Source organism: Peromyscus maniculatus, chromosome 21 (genome assembly GCF_049852395.1).
Source record: "Peromyscus maniculatus bairdii isolate BWxNUB_F1_BW_parent chromosome 21, HU_Pman_BW_mat_3.1, whole genome shotgun sequence".
NCBI lineage: Eukaryota > Metazoa > Chordata > Mammalia > Rodentia > Cricetidae > Peromyscus > Peromyscus maniculatus.
In genome coordinates this window covers 48,803,483-48,820,491 of record NC_134872.1, presented here as the reverse complement: position 1 = coordinate 48,820,491, position 17,009 = coordinate 48,803,483, and the positions used below count along the sequence as shown (strand labels likewise).

At 55.2% G+C, this 17,009-nt stretch overlaps 1 protein-coding gene across 5 annotated transcripts; it reads left to right on the top strand.

Moving 5' to 3' along the window:
• Positions 1-143: 143 nt before the first annotated feature.
• On the top strand, positions 144-15,436 carry Cul7 (cullin 7). 5 transcript variants are annotated; one of them, XM_016009082.3, is made up of 26 exons: positions 154-323; positions 1,307-1,987; positions 2,290-2,441; positions 2,543-3,040; positions 3,566-3,704; positions 3,794-3,990; positions 4,267-4,525; positions 5,447-5,684; positions 5,776-5,881; positions 7,132-7,359; positions 7,584-7,674; positions 7,779-7,950; positions 8,042-8,147; positions 8,426-8,521; positions 8,743-8,918; positions 9,193-9,326; positions 9,517-9,699; positions 10,929-11,035; positions 11,124-11,306; positions 12,426-12,586; positions 12,748-12,964; positions 13,051-13,345; positions 14,160-14,305; positions 14,396-14,522; positions 14,613-14,818; positions 15,045-15,436. In XM_016009082.3, exons 2-26 carry the CDS (start codon positions 1,315-1,317, stop codon positions 15,366-15,368), a joined length of 5,214 nt encoding a protein of 1,737 aa, XP_015864568.3. In that variant the 5' UTR covers positions 154-323; positions 1,307-1,314; the 3' UTR covers positions 15,369-15,436. The 5 variants fall into 5 exon arrangements, with proteins under 5 accessions (XP_076413830.1, XP_015864568.3, XP_006990888.4 ...); XM_006990826.4 differs by having other exon boundaries at positions 157-323; positions 1,307-1,891; XM_076557714.1 differs by having other exon boundaries at positions 260-535; positions 1,307-1,891.
• Positions 15,437-17,009: the final 1,573 nt, after the last annotated feature.

Genomic DNA, 17,009 nt, shown 5'->3' with positions numbered 1-17,009 from the left:
ACTGAACGAGGAGTAAACAAGGATAGAGAGAAGAGAAAGGAAAAGACAGGATGGGGAAGGGGCAGAAATGACCTCCAAGGTCTTTTCCAGTTCTGGCTTTGGGGAAGGGGAAGGCACTTCCGGCAGCAGGAAGGAGGGCTGGAAGGAAGAGGAAAGGGCGGTGCGGTGCTGGAGGGCCGTGTCGTCGAGGTGGCATCCGCGGCTCCGCCCGCCGCCGGCCCCCAGCTTTCCTCTAAGTCTGACGGAAACGAGCAGCGGCGGGGTACAGGGAGCGGAACCTCAGCGCGCCCCAGCCGGGACCAGGCTCCGCCCCGCGACAGCAGGCAAGCAGTGCGCCGGCGCCGACGGCTGTCCCCCCGCGGGCCCCGCCCTCTGCCCGCCTGCAGAGGCACGCCCCCTCCTCTGCGCCTCGACCCCTTCGGGGGGCCCAGGCGGGGCCCGAACATTCGCCAGCGCCGCAGCCGCCATCGTGTGCCGCGCGTCCCTAGCTCTGCAAAGGACAGGCCTCGCGCCAGGATCCCGGCGGACTTCTGAGGTGGCCAGCGCCCCACCGCGGCCCCTGCCCCTATTCTGGGCTTCCGATCGCCCGCGGAGCCCCGCGTCCCTTTCCGCACCATGCTTTAGGGCTCTCCTTTATTGGGCCTAACCCCCACCCCCATCCCATCCCGCCGCGACCGCTCCCGAATTTATCAGGTCTTGGTCCCCATCCACCAAGCCTCGCGCCCCTTACCCATCGGACCCCTGGTGCACCTTTTCCCTAGCCTCGCGTCCTTCCCCAGTCCCTGTTCTGCGATTGCTCTAGTCATGGATGTCTCCGTTCCTACCCCTTCTCCCAGTCCATCATGCTTTGCTGATGGCCATTTCACTGTCAGTACTCTTGCCTTTGGGCCTCAAAACACAGTGCTTCAGTTTAGAGATTGCATCCCTCTCCGACACGATCCTGTGCCTTCACACACCCCTTTCCCTGGGTTATCTTTTAGTTATCTTTTATCTGCCCCAGGACCTTGGGCTTCATTTGTAAATCCATCCCTGCCCTATGCCACTGCCCCTCCCGCTTTCCGAACCAACCCACTCGAGGCTGCATGCCTTGGAGACCTTTTAGCTCCGAGATTTGCCCTCGAAGAACAAGCTCCACAGTGTTCTGCCCAGCCCCGGCCTCACCCAGCCCGAAGCAGGCCCAGCTTTACCCCACCCAAGCGAACAGCTGTTGCTGCATTTGCTCCGTCAACTCCTGGATGCCCTTGATTTTCTGACCTCCCCTCTCACTTAGCTTGCCTTTTCTCTCTCTCTCTCTCGTGTGTCTCAGGTGCCAGGATGGTGGGGGAACTCCGCTACAGAGAATTCAGGGTGCCCCTGGGGCCGGGCTTGCATGCCTATCCTGATGAATTGATCCGCCAGCGGGTAGGCCACGATGGGCACCCTGAGTATCAGATCCGCTGGCTCATCCTCAGGCGCGGAGATGATGGGGAAGGGGACTCAGGCCAAGTGGACTGCAAGGCTGAGCATATCCTGCTGTGGATGTCTGACGATGAGATCTATGCCAACTGCCACAAGATGCTGGGCGAGGATGGCCAAGTCATCGGACCTTCCCAGGAGTCTGCAGACGCTGGGTCTCTTGACAAATCTGTGCTGGGGGAGATGGAAACAGACGTGAAATCCTTGATTCAGAGGGCCCTTCGTCAGCTGCAGGAGTGTGTGGGCACCGCCCCTCCTGCCCCCCTCCTTCACACCGTCCATGTCCTCAGTGCTTATGCCAGCATCGAGCCCCTCACGGGGGTCTTCAAAGACTCCAGAGTCCTGGACTTGCTCATGCACATGTTGAGTAGTCCTGATTATCAGATCCGCTGGAGTGCCGGCCGGATGATACAAGCTCTGTCCTCCCATGATGCTGGTGAGGGGCAGTTTTGGGAGGAAGGGAGAACAGGAGAGGGTCTGGGTCGGCTCAGGGATTCACAGGACACTGTGACAGGAGCTTCTGACCTCATCAGTACGTAAATAGTTCCGTTGTCATTCGCTTTAAGTTGGAAGAAAACAGTGGGGCGAGGGGTTGGGGGGAAATGCTTGTGGAGGGAAAACTGAGTGAGCAAGAACATAGTTCGTTAGCTTTTTATGCAAAAGAAGAGCTTAGACTGTTGTAGTGTGTGCATGAGAGAGAGAGAGAGTAAACTTTGGCTCTAAAAGCAAATCAACAAAATATGTCATTTCGGATGAGTGCTGGCAGAGGATTGTTAGGAAGCAGAAAACTAGTGAGCTCGGGGAGCTGCTTCTGATTGGAGCTGTGGGTTCCAGGGACCCGGACCCAGATCCTCCTGTCACTGAGCCAGCAAGAGGCCATCGAAAAGCACCTGGATTTTGACAGTCGCTGTGCGCTGCTGGCGCTCTTTGCACAGGCTACCCTCGCCGAGCACCCCATGTCTTTTGAGGGCGTTCATCTCCCACAGGTATCCTGTGAGGGTGTAGGGTGGCGGGAGCTGAGGATGCTGTGGAAAGAGGGACAGAAGACAAAGACAGGATGGGTGAGGATCAAAGGTGTGTCCTACAGGTCCCAGGACGGCTGCTCTTCTCCCTGGTGAAACGGTACTTGCACGTCACCTTCCTCCTGGACCAGCTGAGTGGCAATGCGGGAGAGCAAGGAGCCCAGAACAGCTTTGTTCCCGCGGAGCTGAATGCAGGGAGGGGTCGGCTGGAACTGGAATTCAGTATGGCCATGGGCACTCTGATCTCTGAGCTGGTGCAGGCCATGCGCTGGGACTGGGCCTCCAGCGGACCAGGGAGGTTGGCACGGTCCCCCTCTTCCATTTTCCAGCCTGAGCCGGCGGAAGCCGGCTCCGAGTTCTCCCGCCCCCACACCCAGCTTATCAGGAGGTCAAAGCGGTTTCGCCCCCCCACGGAATTTGCAAGTGCCAATACCTACGCCTTGTACGTGCGGGACCACCTGCAGCCTGGGATGCGGGTACGGATGCTGGAAAATTACGAAGAGGTCTCTGCTGGGGACGAGGGCAAGTTCCGGCAGAGCAACGATGGTGTGCCGCCTGTGCAGGTGAGGGCTGCGCAGTGGCGGGCACTGAACGGTTTATTCTGGGTAGGGCGTAACTTCTGTACGGAGGCTCTTACAAGCCAGCTCAGTTTAGGTCAAAAGGGCAGAGGGGTGGCCGGTTGAAGGGAGGGCTGCTCGGAGAGCCTGGGACAGGTGGGCACAGGAGGTCAGGAAGAGGGGCTGCTCGGGGCCAGAGGGAAGCCCAGAGTCGCCTGGGGTCAGGAGAGCCAGGCACGGACGCACATGCTTGTAATCCCAGTGCTGGGGAAGTAGAGGCAGGAGGATCAGGAGTTCAAGGCCAACCTTGGCTACATAGCAGTGTTGAGGCCAGTCTGGACTACGTGAGACCCTGTCTGAAAGAAAATAAAAATGAAATTAGAATAGATGGAGAACGGAGGTGGCGTCCATTGCCGAAGCGGAAGTGAGGCTGTCTGTATTCCGAATAACAGTGTTCGGCTGTTGGAGGTGGTTACGCTGTGGACAGTAGCAGGGCCTCTCTTCCCCTCCCTCTTTCCCCCCACTCTCCAGGTGTTGTGGGAGTCAACAGGCCGCACCTACTGGGTTCACTGGCACATGCTGGAGATCCTGGGCTTCGAGGAAGACATTGAGGATGTGGTTGAGACTGTTGAGTACCAGGGGGCAGTGGTCAGTGGAGCACTGGGTGTAGGTGAGCTCTGGGAGGGGTCAGCTCTGAGCGGAGGGGCAGCAGTGGTCGGCCTGGCTGGGCAGTGACATGGCCACGCCCCGTTTTCACAGCCCCACCCTCCAGGCGCTGGAAGCCCATGACTGAGCTCTTTGCTGTGCCCTTTGTGGTGCCTGAGGAGGAAGACGCCGAAGAGAGTGAGCACCTGGCCCAGGCGGAGTGGTGGGAGCTCCTCTTTTTCATCAAGAAGCTAAGTGCAGAAGATCGTCAGCAAGTTGTACAGCTCCTTCAGGACAACCTGGATGGGGAGGTAGGCACTTCTCAGGGTCCCCAGCAGCTCTGAACCATAACATTTGTGCGGTCAGACATCATCAGGGGCCCCCAGGGGAGGAGTCTGGAATGTTCAGAGATGCAAGTGTTGATGGGCCTCCCGCCGGTTCAGAGTGGCGGGCAGATGTGTGTGTGTGTGTGTGTGTGTGTGTGTGTGTGTGTGTGTGTGTGTGTGTGTAGACAGATCCCCGTTCCTACAAAGTGTCTCTCAGCGTCTGTTCATTCAGCTGCCTGCAGGGTGACTTTCTCCCCATAGCATGTTCTGGACGATGAGATCCTGCCCGAGCTGACCGTGCCCATTGAGCTGGCCCAGGACCTTCTGCTCTCTCTGCCTCAGCAACTTGACGACAGTGCTCTGAGGGACCTGACCAACTGCTATATCTACAGGAAGTATGGGCCCGAAGCCCTGGCAAGGCAGCTGGGCTACCCGTGTCTGCTCGATGCCCAGCAAGCTATATTCCTGTTCAGAGCTGAGGCCCAGCCTCAGGAATCTGAAGGTGTGGCTAGTGCAGAAGGTGGGTGCCCTGCAGATAGTGGCTGAGAGACCCGCCTTCGGGAAGGGGTCCTCACAAGGATGTCTCTTCCAGCTGTTGTGCCGTCTTATCTGAAAGACATGTCCTACCCAGAATCCTGTGTGTGTGTCTGTGTGTGTGTGTGTGTGTGTGTGTGTGTGTCTGTGTGTGTGTGTACCAGAGGACAACTACAGATGTCATTCCTTAGCTACCATTTATCTTTCTTTTTATTTATCTAAATTAATTTTATTTTAGTCAGGTGGTGGTGGCACTCTCCTTTAATCCCAGCACTCAGGAGGCAGAGGCAGGCAGATCTCTGAGTCTGAAGCCAGCCTGGTCTACAGAGTGAGTTCCAGGACAGCCAGGGCTACACAGAGAAACCCTGTCTCAAAAACTACCAAGCAAAAAACCAAACCAAAACAAAACCCTTCTATGATATCATGTGGGTGTTTTGCCTGTCTGTGTCTGTGTACTGTGTGCACAAGGTGCCCAAAGTGGCCAGAAGAGAGCACTGGATCTCCTGGGCTTGAAGTTCAACAGGTGGTTGTGAGCTGCCATGTGGGCGCTGGGAACTGAACCCGAGTCCTCTGGAAGAGCAGCCAGTGCTCTCAACCACTGAGCCACCTCTCCAGCCCCACCACCCCTGTTTTTTTAGGCAAGTTCTCTTGCTGCCCTGGTTCTTGCAAAGATCCACCCATCTCCACCTATTCAGTCCTGCGATTACAAGCATGAACTGCCATGTAGCTTTTGTTTCTATAAGGTTTTATTTTTAATTATATGTATATGTGCGGGGGGGGGGGAGGGGGGGAGTGTTGTACGTGTGAGTGCAGGTACCCAAGGCCAAATGAGGGTGTCGGATACATGGAGCTGCCTGACATGGGTCCTGAGAACTAGCCAATTCTTACCACACCCCTGTTCCTGTAGCAAAAGAACCCCCTTCTCAGAGTGCCAGCCCCGCCCTGCAGCGTCTGGTGGAGGGCTTGGGCCCATCCGGGAAGCTCCTTGTGGATCTGGAGCGAGCCCTCAGCTCCGACACTCCCCAGGAAAATGAGGTCAAAGCCTGCGTGCTGCAGCTCCAGCGGCAGCCCCAGCCCTTCCTCACACTGATGCAGAGCCTGGATACTCCAGCCACCAACAAGGCCCTGCACCTGACCGTGCTGAGGTGAGCGAGTTGTGAGGGCCAGGAAGGGCACAGGAGAGCCTCGGGCCAGCTCTATCTTTCTCTGCCTTCCCTCTCCTGCCTCTCCTCCTAGAATCCTGATGCGGCTGGTGAAGTTCCCGGATGCGCTGTTGCTGCCCTGGCATGAGGCCATGGATGCCTGCATGGCCTGCCTTCGGTCCCCCAATACTGACCGAGAGGTAACCCTGTCCCATTCTGGGGAGATGCTGGGAGGGGAAGACACGTGAAGCAGACCCCTGGGCATGGCCTGGGGTACAATAGATAGAGCCTTTGTGCTCTTGGGTTAATTTTTGCCTTTAAAATGAAATTTTATTTTTCTAAATAGGTAATATATTCACAAAGCTCACAAGTCAGAATGACACAAGGTATTCATTGAGAATTCTGGCTCCTACCTAATTTCTGTTTTCTCCATGTCCCCCACCACACTCCTTATGGGTAACCCACCTGTATTAATTTGTGTGTCCGTCCTGTGCTTCCTTTTTTTAAATGTATTTATTTATTGTATATACAGTGGTCTGCTTGCATGTATGCCTGCAGGCCAGAAGAGGGCATCAGATCTCATTACAGATGGTTGTGAGCCACCATTGAACTCAGGACCTCTGAAAAGAGCAGCCAGTGCTCTCAACCTCTGAGACATCTCCCCAGCCCTGTCCTGTGCTTCCTTATGCAAATAGAAACAAGAGCTCCATGGCTCCTTTTTAGCCAGGCCTTTAAGAGGAAGGGGAGGGAGCTAGAGAGATAACTCTGAGGTTAAGAGTACTTGCTACTCTTGCAGAGGACCCAGGTTCAGTTCCCAGCACCAACAGGGCAGTTCACAACCGTCTGTGCCTCCAGTTCCACGGGATCTGGTGCAATACGTACTTGCAAGCAAACACTCATACACATGAAGTAAATAAACCTTTAAGAGAGGAAGGGGAGTGAAGAAGGAGGTAGAATTATCTATAGCAGGTTCCGGGTACAGAAGGCTTCAGGAGGGTCAAAGGTCAGGGGTTGGTGAGTGTCCCAAGTCAATGCCTTCGGTTTTCAAGCTAGAATCACAGGGTCCGCAATGAATTCAGGCCTTATCCATTGCCTTCCAACCCTCTGAAGTGTCTGGGCTGGGGGCCTAGACATCTCAAGGCCAGTCCTACAACTGGTTCTTGAATTAAACAAAAAACAAAAACCCAGGGTTCTCTGTTCCCCACATACTTACTCACTGGGCAAGAACCCCGGGGATGGAGGCCGTGGGGGGAGGGCCAGGGAGGCTCTTCCCGTGAGTGTGTGACTTGATTCTCTAACTCCACCTGACTTGGGTCTCTCCTAGCCCGTCACTTTCGTCCACACTCTGCCCTGCTCAGCTCCCAGCACAGAGTGGGCATGTGTCACCGCAGCTCTCCATGTAGCCCAGGCTCGCCCTTTTACTCACTGCCCCCCTGACATCCCCTCCCAGGTGCTCCAGGAGCTAATCTTTTTCCTACACCGCCTGACCTCCACGAGCCGGGACTATGCGGTGATACTAAATCAGCTGGGAGCCCGAGAAGCCATCTCCAAGGCCCTGGAAAAGCATCTAGGGAAGCTGGAGTTGGCTCAGGAGCTGCGGGACATGGTGTTCAAGTGTGAGAAGCATGCCCACCTCTACCGGAAACTCACCACCAACATCCTGGGTGGCTGTATCCAGGTCAGGAGAGAGGGCAGAGAGCAGTCAGGGTTCTGAGCTGCATAAGAACATGGATCCTGAGCAATGGTGGGGGTGGGGGTGGGGGTGGAAACCTGGAATAGCGAGACGGCTTGAGCGAGCCTGGGGACGTCCGTTCCCTTACTGTCTCACCTCGCCTCCATCTGTGTTTGCACGAGTCTTGTGCCCCTCTGTGAACCCAACTTTCTCCCATGTTCCGGCTCCAGATGGTCCTGGGCCAGATTGAAGACCACAGACGAACCCACCGGCCCATCCAAATCCCTTTCTTTGATGTGTTCCTGAGATATCTGTGTCAGGGTTAGTGTCTGTCCTTGCTCTGTTCAACATCGCCCTTTTCCCTCTAGACCTAGCTGGCTCTGACCTCCGCCCCTGTGACCTCCGCCCCTTCCCACTCTCCCCAGGCTCCAGAGAGGACAGGAAGAAAGACAAGTACTGGGAGAAGGTGGAGGTGTCCTCCAACCCCCACCGGGCCAGCAAGCTGACGGACCGCAACCCCAAGACCTACTGGGAGTCCAGTGGCAATGCGGGATCCCACTCCATCACCTTGCACATGCGCCAAGGTGTCCTCATCAGGTAACGAGCTCCCACCCGCCAGCGTCCTGCCAGTCACCGGTGTGGACATGACAGGTTCCAGTTCCCATTGGCTCCTCTTCCCCACTCCCAGGCAGCTGACTCTCCTGGTGGCTGGTGAGGACTCCAGCTACATGCCAGCCTGGGTGGTGGTGTGCGGGGGTGACAGCGTCAACTCTGTCAACACAGAACTCAATGCGGTAGGGATCCCTGGGCCATCAATCAGCCCACCTTTCGCAGGACCTCTCTTCCCGCCGATTCTAAACTCCTAACGCTTTCCCATCGTGAGCCCCGCACAAACGAGTCTACTGTCCTGGTGTCTATGGGATGGCGTTCGGCATGGAGCACTAAAGTCCTTTTGTGTGGAGCCCCATGTCCCTGGGGTGGAGCAGGGAGAGATCTGACAGGGGCGCCAGAGCTGATGTTCTTAGCAGCTCCATCTACACACACGGGGTGACAACCCTCTGCCACTCACCAGGTGAACGTGATGCCCTCTGCCAGCCGGGTAATCCTTCTGGAGAACTTGACACGCTTCTGGCCCATCATCCAGATCCGCATAAAGCGCTGCCAGCAGGTGGGATTGGGGTACGGGGGTACAGGTCTCCGAACCCCAGCACATGAGGATAAAACCCAGGTCTCTATCACCAAACTACCCCACTCCAGCCCCAAGCCCTGATCCCTCTGTCGATCCTGAGCCTGAGTCTGGGGTAGTTCAAGGGTCGAAACTCGAAGTGTAAGCTACCCCAGCCTATGTCAGGGTGTGGGGCCCGCAAAAACAGGCCTCATGTGTAACAGGGCGGCATTGACACACGCATCCGGGGACTGGAGGTCCTGGGCCCCAAGCCCACCTTCTGGCCAGTATTTCGAGAGCAGCTGTGCCGACACACACGCCTCTTCTACATGGTGCGGGCCCAGGCATGGAGCCAGGACATAGCCGAGGACCGCCGGAGCCTCCTGCACCTGAGTTCTAGGTGTGTGAGAACTTGCACGGGTCTGTGTGGAAGGTCAGGTTCGGGTGGGGTTCTTAGGATGTCATGAGGTAGGTCTATGATAGGGCTTGGAGACGGTCGAAGTCTTCTGAGGTGTGAGGATGATGGGAAGCAAAGAGATTTCTCTGAGTGCTGGAGTAGAGTTCCTGTTAGACCGGGGCTCTTCTGGAATACTGAGTTGGGTACTGGGTGGGTGCGGGATGCACACTGAGTAATGTAAACCGTGAGGCCTGAACCTCCCCCTTCTCCTCCCCAGACTAAACGGGGCTCTGCGCCAGGAGCAGAATTTTGCTGATCGCTTCCTCCCTGATGACGAGGCCGCCCAAGCACTGGGCAAGACCTGCTGGGAGGCGCTGGTCAGCCCCCTGGTGCAGAACATCACGTCTCCTGGTAACCACCCCACAGCAGACCCTGCCCTAGAAACACCTGGGTTCTGTTCTCCAACCTTGTCCCCTCTCCTTCCAGCCAGGGCTGCTCCTGTCCCCATGTCATTCTGTCCTCTTCTTTATTCCTTGTCCAGCTCCACAGCTCAGCTTCCCCGGGGACAAGTCATCCTCTGCTTTGTTTTTCCCCCCTCCAGACGAGGACAGCACCAGCTCCCTGGGGTGGCTGCTGGACCAGTACCTGGAGTGCAGGGAGGCGGCCCACAACCCCCAGAGCCGCGCGGCAGCTTTCTCCTCCAGGGTTCGCCGTCTCACCCACCTGCTGGTTCACGTGGAGCCCTGTGAGGCGGCTCCTCCAGCGGTGGCCATCCCTCCACCCAGTGAGTACTTCAGACTCCAGCAGGGGCTCTGCCCAGCTCATGAGCTCCGGAACTGTCCCCTCTCAATAGTATGAAGGACCTGCCTTAATAATCTTCTTCCCGGGAGCCCAGAAGAGAAGCTACGAACAGCCGAATTATTTTCAGGAAAAAAATCTCAGTATACCGAGCTCTTTGTCCATCTACTTTATTCCTCAGGGATAAAATCCTGTCTACACAGCTTCAGTCCTGTTCTCATGCCTAGCTCCTTTCTTGCCTGATTTCTCTCTACATTTATCTGCTGTCCCTTCTGAGTTCTATCTTAATTCCTTCATCTTAGTTCTGCCCCATCTTGGTCTTTCTCATCTCATTCTTACTCATCTGGCTCTTCCTCATCTTCCACCTCATTCTTCCAGTTCTCCATCTGGTTCTCCAGTCAGAATCCTCAGTCTCTGAGGTTTACAGTTCTATACCCATGCAACAGCAGTGCTCTGGCCAAAGCAAGGTCCCCAGGCTTGAATTCCTACAGGGTCATAAAGGCAGACAAGAGTTTTCCTCAGGCAGTGACTGTCAGACTGTCAGGCTTTCTTTCCTTTTTTTTTTTTATTAACTTTTCTATTCATTTTACATTCCAACCCCAGATCCCCCCCCCCTTCTCCCGTTTTTTTACAACCCAAAGGGAAGTGGTAAAGGAGGAGGTCAACTGAGACCTAATGATCGGTTAGTGTATCAAAACAAGAGGGATTTATGTGCTCAGTCTACATTCCTAGAAGTGGCTAGGTAAAATGTTAGAAGTCTACATTGTTAATATAAATACCACTAAGGCTGTATAAGAAAGGAGGGTCTGAGCTAATATACCTTAATTCAGGAGATCGTTTGGCCTTGGATGCTTGATAGGTATTTCAGATAAAATACAGTTATGAGTTCTTGGAAGTATACATAGCACACAAGAAAATCATTGCAGGAATCGGTAATACATATACAAAAGCTAAAACATCACCAAGACTTCTTAAGCCATGGCTTGACCTTCGGAAAGTCCTTGACCTTTCCAAGTAGTAGCTTTTGAGGTGGCAGCCGAGATCCATTCCCGTTTTCCTGCGGCTTGCAGCAGTCCGCCTTCACGCCCACGTGCTCAGGCTATCCAGCTTCTGTTTGCCACCCCATCCAGGAGCATCACTTCGAGGGACATCCTGTTGGGAAAGGCCTTCAGGGCTTCTGCCCGTCTTGACCCTACCACTTCTCTGTCCCCACAGAGGGCAGAAACAGAAGCCATGACTGGAGCTCCTTGACCACTCGGGGCCTCCCGAGCAGCATCATGAGAAACCTGACCCGATGCTGGCGCTCGGTGGTCGAGGAGCAGGTGGGTAGCAGCAGGTGTGGAGTGGGGGTGGGGCGCTGTGGCGGCACCATATTGGCTGCCTTTTCACGCTCCTGCCCCTTCCTTCCAGGTGAACAACTTTCTGACCTCATCCTGGAGGGATGACGACTTTGTGCCACGCTATTGCGAGCTCTTTTATAAGCTGCAGAAGTCGAGCTCTGAGCTGTTTGGGCCGCGAGCTGCCTTCTTGCTAGCAATGAAGAATGGCTGTGCCGATGCCTTGCTGAGGCTCCCTTTCCTCAGAGCTGCCCATGTAAGCTCCTCCCACACCTCACCTGGTCCTCGGCCTATACACTCTCTCCTGCCTTCCCAAAGTGGACCACCCCAGTCTCGATTCTGCGATGAGCAGTAGTTTTCTATGACCATATATTGAAAACTAGGGAAAAAATCATTACATGTACCATGTTAAGATAGATAGATAGATGATAAAGATAGATAAATAGATAGATAGATGATAAAGATAGATAGATGATAAAGATAGATAGATGATAAATACAGATAAATAGATATTTAGATAGATAGATAGATAGATAGATAGATAGATAGATAGATAGATAGATAGATAGATAGATAGATAGATGATAAAGATGGATGGATGGATGGATGGATGGATGGATGGATGGATGGATGGATGGATGGATGGATGGATGGATGGATGGATGGATGAATGATAAAGATAGATAAATAGATAGGTGATAGATAGTCTCAACTTGTATCTCTGGCTCTGGCTGGCCTCCAGGCCGTGAACTCAGAGGTCAGCCTGCCTATGCATCCCAGAATATGCCTATGTCTGGGATTAAAGGTGTGAGCTACCACACCCAGCTTTTTCAAAGGTTCATGTATCCTAGGCTGGTCTTAAACTCACTATGTAGCCTAAGAATGACTTAGAATCCTGATCCTCCTGCCTCTGTTTCCTGAGTGCTGAAATTTCCGGCTGTACCATTATACCTGTTTATGTGGTGTTAGGGATCGAACCCAGGGCCTTGTGCTTGCTAGGCAAGTGCTCTGCTGATAGAGAGCTATACTCGCTGCCCTCCTCAGTTCCTAAAACGTCTGCCTCTGTCTCTCCAGTGCCATCGTGCCCAGCTAATGTCTTCATTTTTAAATGATGTGATTTTAGATGATAGGGGGGTGACTTTTCAGAGTTGTGTTGCTGATTTGTTAATGAAGGTGTCTGCCGGGCTGGGCTGTAGCTCTGTGGTGCTGTGTATGCTTCTTAGTCCTGATTTCCATCCCTAGTGCCTCCTGAAGCGGGGCGTGGAGGCTGAGCGATGGATGCACGCGGTTGTCATCCCTGCCTGCGTTCTCAGCCTTCCCCACGGTTCTCCCCACTGGCTCACTCACTTGTGGTTTTCCTGTGCTCTCCACTCAGGTGAGTGAGCAGTTTGCTAGGCACATTGACCAGCGGATCCAAGGCAGTCGGATGGGCGGAGCCCGGGGGATGGAGATGCTGGCTCAGTTGCAGCGATGCCTGGAGTCTGTCCTGATTTTCTCCAGCCGGGAGATAGCCACCACCTTTGAGCATTACTACCAGTGAGTTGAGATCTGTTGAGTGGGATATGGAGAAGGCAGGTTGCCTGTTGTGGGGCAGAGCCGGCTCACGGGGCCTGCGTCTGAGATACAAGCAGGCAAGAGTGAGAACCTGGGCCAAGCTGGCTCCCGCACTGAGACCTGGCCGACCGTGTGTGCTGCAGGCATTACATGGCTGACCGACTCCTGAGCGTGGGCTCGAGCTGGCTGGAGGGGGCTGTGCTGGAACAGATTGGCCTCTGCTTCCCGAACCGTCTTCCCCAACAGATGCTCCAGAGCCTGAGCATCTCAGAGGAGCTGCAGCGCCAGTTCCACGTTTACCAGCTCCAGCAGCTCGATCAGGAGCTCCTGAAGCTGGAAGACACAGAGAAGAAGATACAGGTGGGTGCCAGGGAAGGAAGGGCTGAGCAGGGAGCGGGGAGGAGGGAGGAGGGGCTTCAGCATTTGTGAACCTCGTTCCCTTTCAGGGGGCCCACGAGGACAGTGGCAAGGAGCACAAGACCAAGAAGGAAGAGGCTGCTAGGGAGACAGCAGCTGCGGCTATGGCAGAAGAGGAGGAGGAGGGGGAGGAGGAGGAGGAGGAGGAAGAGGAGGGGGATGAGGAGCTTTATTATGAAGGGACAATGCCAGAAGTGTGTGTACTCGTCCTGTCTCCACGCTACTGGCCCGTCACCTCTGTCTGCCACATGCTCAACCCTACAACATGCCTGCCCTCGTACCTGAAGGGGACCTTAACCCACTACTCCAACTTCTACAGCAAGAGTAAGCGACCGGCCGGGAGGAGGGCTTGGCCTTGGGGACAGGGGAGGCTACTGGGAAAGGGACCTGGAGCTGGGGTAGGTGCTGAAGTTAGAAACCTGCATGGCTACACACATGGCCTCCCAGCATGCCCTTGTGCAGGGGGTACAGGGTACGGGAGCTATGACTCCCTTAGGGGGACAGGATGGCTCTGAGGGAAAATGGAGAAGGTTTAAGTTTTAGCTGGAAATGGGGTTGCTGTTGGGATCCGGACCCTAGGAATCTCTGTGGGAATTGGGGAGACGGAGGCAGAAGTCTTCTAAGATAGGCCACAAGAAAGGGCTTTAAGAGTGGGTGTGTGGCCAGGCATGGTGGAGTACACCTTTAATCCCAGAACTCTGGTCTAAGTCCAGCCTGGTCTGCACAGTGAGTTCTAGGCCAGCTGGTGCTACACAGAGAGACCCTGTCTCAAAACCAGAAAAGAGTGGGTGCACTCCCCCTCAACAGTCACATTTAGTCTGGAAATGTTCACTGCAGATGAGACTCGAGACCGGGAACGACATCGGGCAAAGAGCAGAGTCCCCTGGGGAGTCCCAGTCAAGCAGGGGGACAAGCCTTCCTAGGCCAGGGGTTTGTCTCTAATCAAATGAACCTGCTTGGCACAGACCGGCTCCTTGATACCCAAGGCTCTTAGGGAAGCTGAGATCAAGAGCCACCATTCCCAGAAGTTCTGCCTGTGCGCACAGAGATCAGCAAGGCCAAGCTAGACTGACGGTGCATGCCCCTCCTTTCCCTCCTCCTGGTCTCCCTCCCCTCCCCTCCCCTGGTACTTCTCCAGGCCAGAGCCACTCCGTCTTAGAGAAGGACCCACAGAGACGATTGCAGTGGACCTGGCAGGGCCGGGCGGAAGTGCAGTTTGGTGACCAGCTTCTGCATGTGTCCACAGTGCAGATGTGGCTGCTGCTGTATCTCAACGACCTAAAGGTGGCCGGTCCCTTCTGACTCCCTTCTCTTGCCCCCAGCCTCCCCAGTTCGCCCCTGGGGAGGCCTTGAATGCTTGTTCCCTCTTCTAAGGTGGTGTCTGTGGAGAGTCTGCTGGCGCTCTCAGAGCTTCCTCCACATGTGCTCAAGCAAGCCATCGGGCCTCTCACCTCATCGAGAGGCCCCTTGGACCTCCAGGAGCAGAAAGATGTATCGGGAGGTATGCACTGAAGGCCCGGGAGGGCTGCTCTGAGCCGGGGGCGGGCCCTCTCAGGGCCCTCCCCAACCCAGCGACCAATGCTTGTTTCAGGAGTGCTCAAGATTCGAGATGACAGTGAGGAACCCAGGCCAAGGAGGGGGAATGTGTGGCTCATCCCACCTCAGACGTACCTGAAAGCCGAGGACGAAGAAGGCCGGAACTTGGAGAAGAGAAGGAACCTTCTGAATTGCCTTGTCGTCCGAATCCTCAAGGCTCATGGGGATGAGGGCTTGCACATTGACCGGCTTGTCTATCTGGTAGGCAGCGGTGGGCATGGCCATGGGGTGCTGCCCACAGGAGGTGGTGGGCCCGTATTTGAAGCGTCTGACTCACTGTACAGCCTCTCAGTGTGTGATGGGCGAGACTGGGCCGCACTTGCCCTGCTTAGGGCCTACCAGTCCTGGGAGCATGTGACTGTCATGGAAGGCAGACAGTAGGGAGCTCCATGTTTTGACCCGATTTCCTCTCTGATCTTGGTATCAGGTGCTGGAAGCTTGGAAAAAAGGCCCATGTCCTCCTCGGGGTTTGGTCAGTGGCCTTGGCAGGGGAGCTATGTGCAGCAGCACCGATGTCCTCTCCTGCATCCTGCACCTCCTGGGTAAGGGCACACTGAGACGCCATGATGACCGGCCACAGATGCTCTTCTATGCAGTTCCTATAACCGTGATGGAACCCCACACCGAGTCCCTGAACCCTGGCTCGTCAGGCCCCAATCCACCCCTCACCTTCCACACCCTGCAGATTCGCTCCCGGGGTGTCCCTTATGCTTCCTGTACTGGCACCCAGAGCTTCTCCACGTTCCGGTAGCCCTGGAGATGGGGTCCAGGGTAGGTGAGGCTGGGGCTTTCTACAGAAAATAAAACATGGGAATTTGATGATCTGACTTGTGTGGTGACTGCTAGAGGTAGATGAATGGGGGGTGGCTCTAGTGGATGGGGAAGGAGTCCTCTGGCATTCAGGCAGTCTTCTGACACACCAGGAGTCTTGTCAGGGTGAGGCAGGTGGACTGGAAAGCACAGGAAGTATCAGGTGTGTCCTTGCAGGGGATTCAACAGCCAAGAAAGGGTCTCAGCCCCTCCTCAGAGGGTGTGGTCCACTTGGCCATGTGCTCTGCAGTTTGCATGTTACCAAATGGGCTTCGTTTTCCTCCTCTGCACAGCTGGACAGGGGTGACGAAGGGACTGTGACAGTAACAGGTGGCAACATTTACACGGGGAAGGCAGACCCTGCCACCCAGCCATGTCTGTTGTAGCTACCACTCCCAGGGCCGACTACAGTCACTGCTGCCTGCCCTAAGGTGAAGACCTCTGCAAGTGCGTGCCCCAGCCTTGCCCATCTTGCATGCTGGCTCAGGCCCTGGGCTGGAAGCAGTCCTAGGAGGAAGCACAGCTTCCCTCGGCCTCCCGCCGCTGTCCCATGGGACCCTTTACTCCTTCACCATCCATCCCTCCTGCAGCCAAGAGCACAGACTGTCCTTGGGTCCCTGCCTCCAGCTAGCCCCTAGGCAAGCCTGTTGCTTCAGTGAGGCTCTGCTGCCGGAATTGGCTAGCCTGGCCCCACCCACACTGAACCAGCGTAGAACAGTCTAGAAAACCCCAGTGCCAGGGGCAGACTCATCTCGGCAGGGTGCAGGAGAAAGCAGTCTACGGCCCTTGAAGATCAACAGTGACAGAAAAAGTAACAGAATCGGGGAGAGGGTGAGGAAGAGTCAGACCGTGAGGGAGGGCTCAGAGGCCCAACTGAAGGAACTGGATACGGCCCAGAATAGACTTGGAACAGAGGAAGGGCAGAGGCGCCAGGGTTTGGGAGAGAGGGAGTTCAGAAAGAAGCAACAAGAAAAGGCATGACAGCGTGGGGTGGGACGCTCTAGTGGGCCAGAGGGCTAGCTTATTTTGCTGTGCAGGTCCCATACCTTTGGTCTGTTAGCCCATGAGTGCCCAGGAAGGCCAGATCAGTGGGCTCCAAGCACATGGGGGGTGTCATTTGTCACCTGGGAGCCCTCCTCCTTCTAAGCAGGGATCATGGCTTTTTAAAAATATATAATTTATTTTATATCCAGTGGTGTTTTTCCTGCATGCATGTCTGTGTGAGGGGTTCAGAAGCCCTGGAACTGGAGCTGCAGACAGGTGTAAGCTGCCGTGTGGGTGCTGGGAATTAAATCCAGGTCCTCTGGAAGAACAGCCAGTGCTCTTAACCACTGAGCCATCATCTCTCCAGGCCCGAGATCACGGCTTTTTAATGGCTCAAATCATATTTTTGGACACTTCTTTGCAATGTTAGCTCAGGTTGCCCTAGAACTTAAGTGCCCTGCCTGGGCTGACCTCAATCTCAGCTCAGCCTCCCAAATGCTGGGATTGCTAGAGTATGGCACATGCCCAGAGCATGCACTTCAGCTAGCGGCCAAGTGCCAAAGCTTTGCCCCTCTCTGGGCCCTGGTAGCCAAGCCTG

What these genes read in the sequence shown, in the direction of transcription:
- Cul7 (XM_016009082.3), top strand. Translation starts at nt 1,315, where the DNA reads ATGGTGGGGGAACTCCGCTACAGAGAATTCAGGGTGCCCCTGGGGCCG. An exon ending in ATGGTGTGCCGCCTGTGCAG is followed by an intron (nt 3,041 to 3,565) that starts GTGAGGGCTGCG and finishes CCCACTCTCCAG; the next exon opens with GTGTTGTGGGAGTCAACAGG. An exon ending in CTCCAACTTCTACAGCAAGA is followed by an intron (nt 13,346 to 14,159) that starts GTAAGCGACCGG and finishes GTACTTCTCCAG; the next exon opens with GCCAGAGCCACTCCGTCTTA.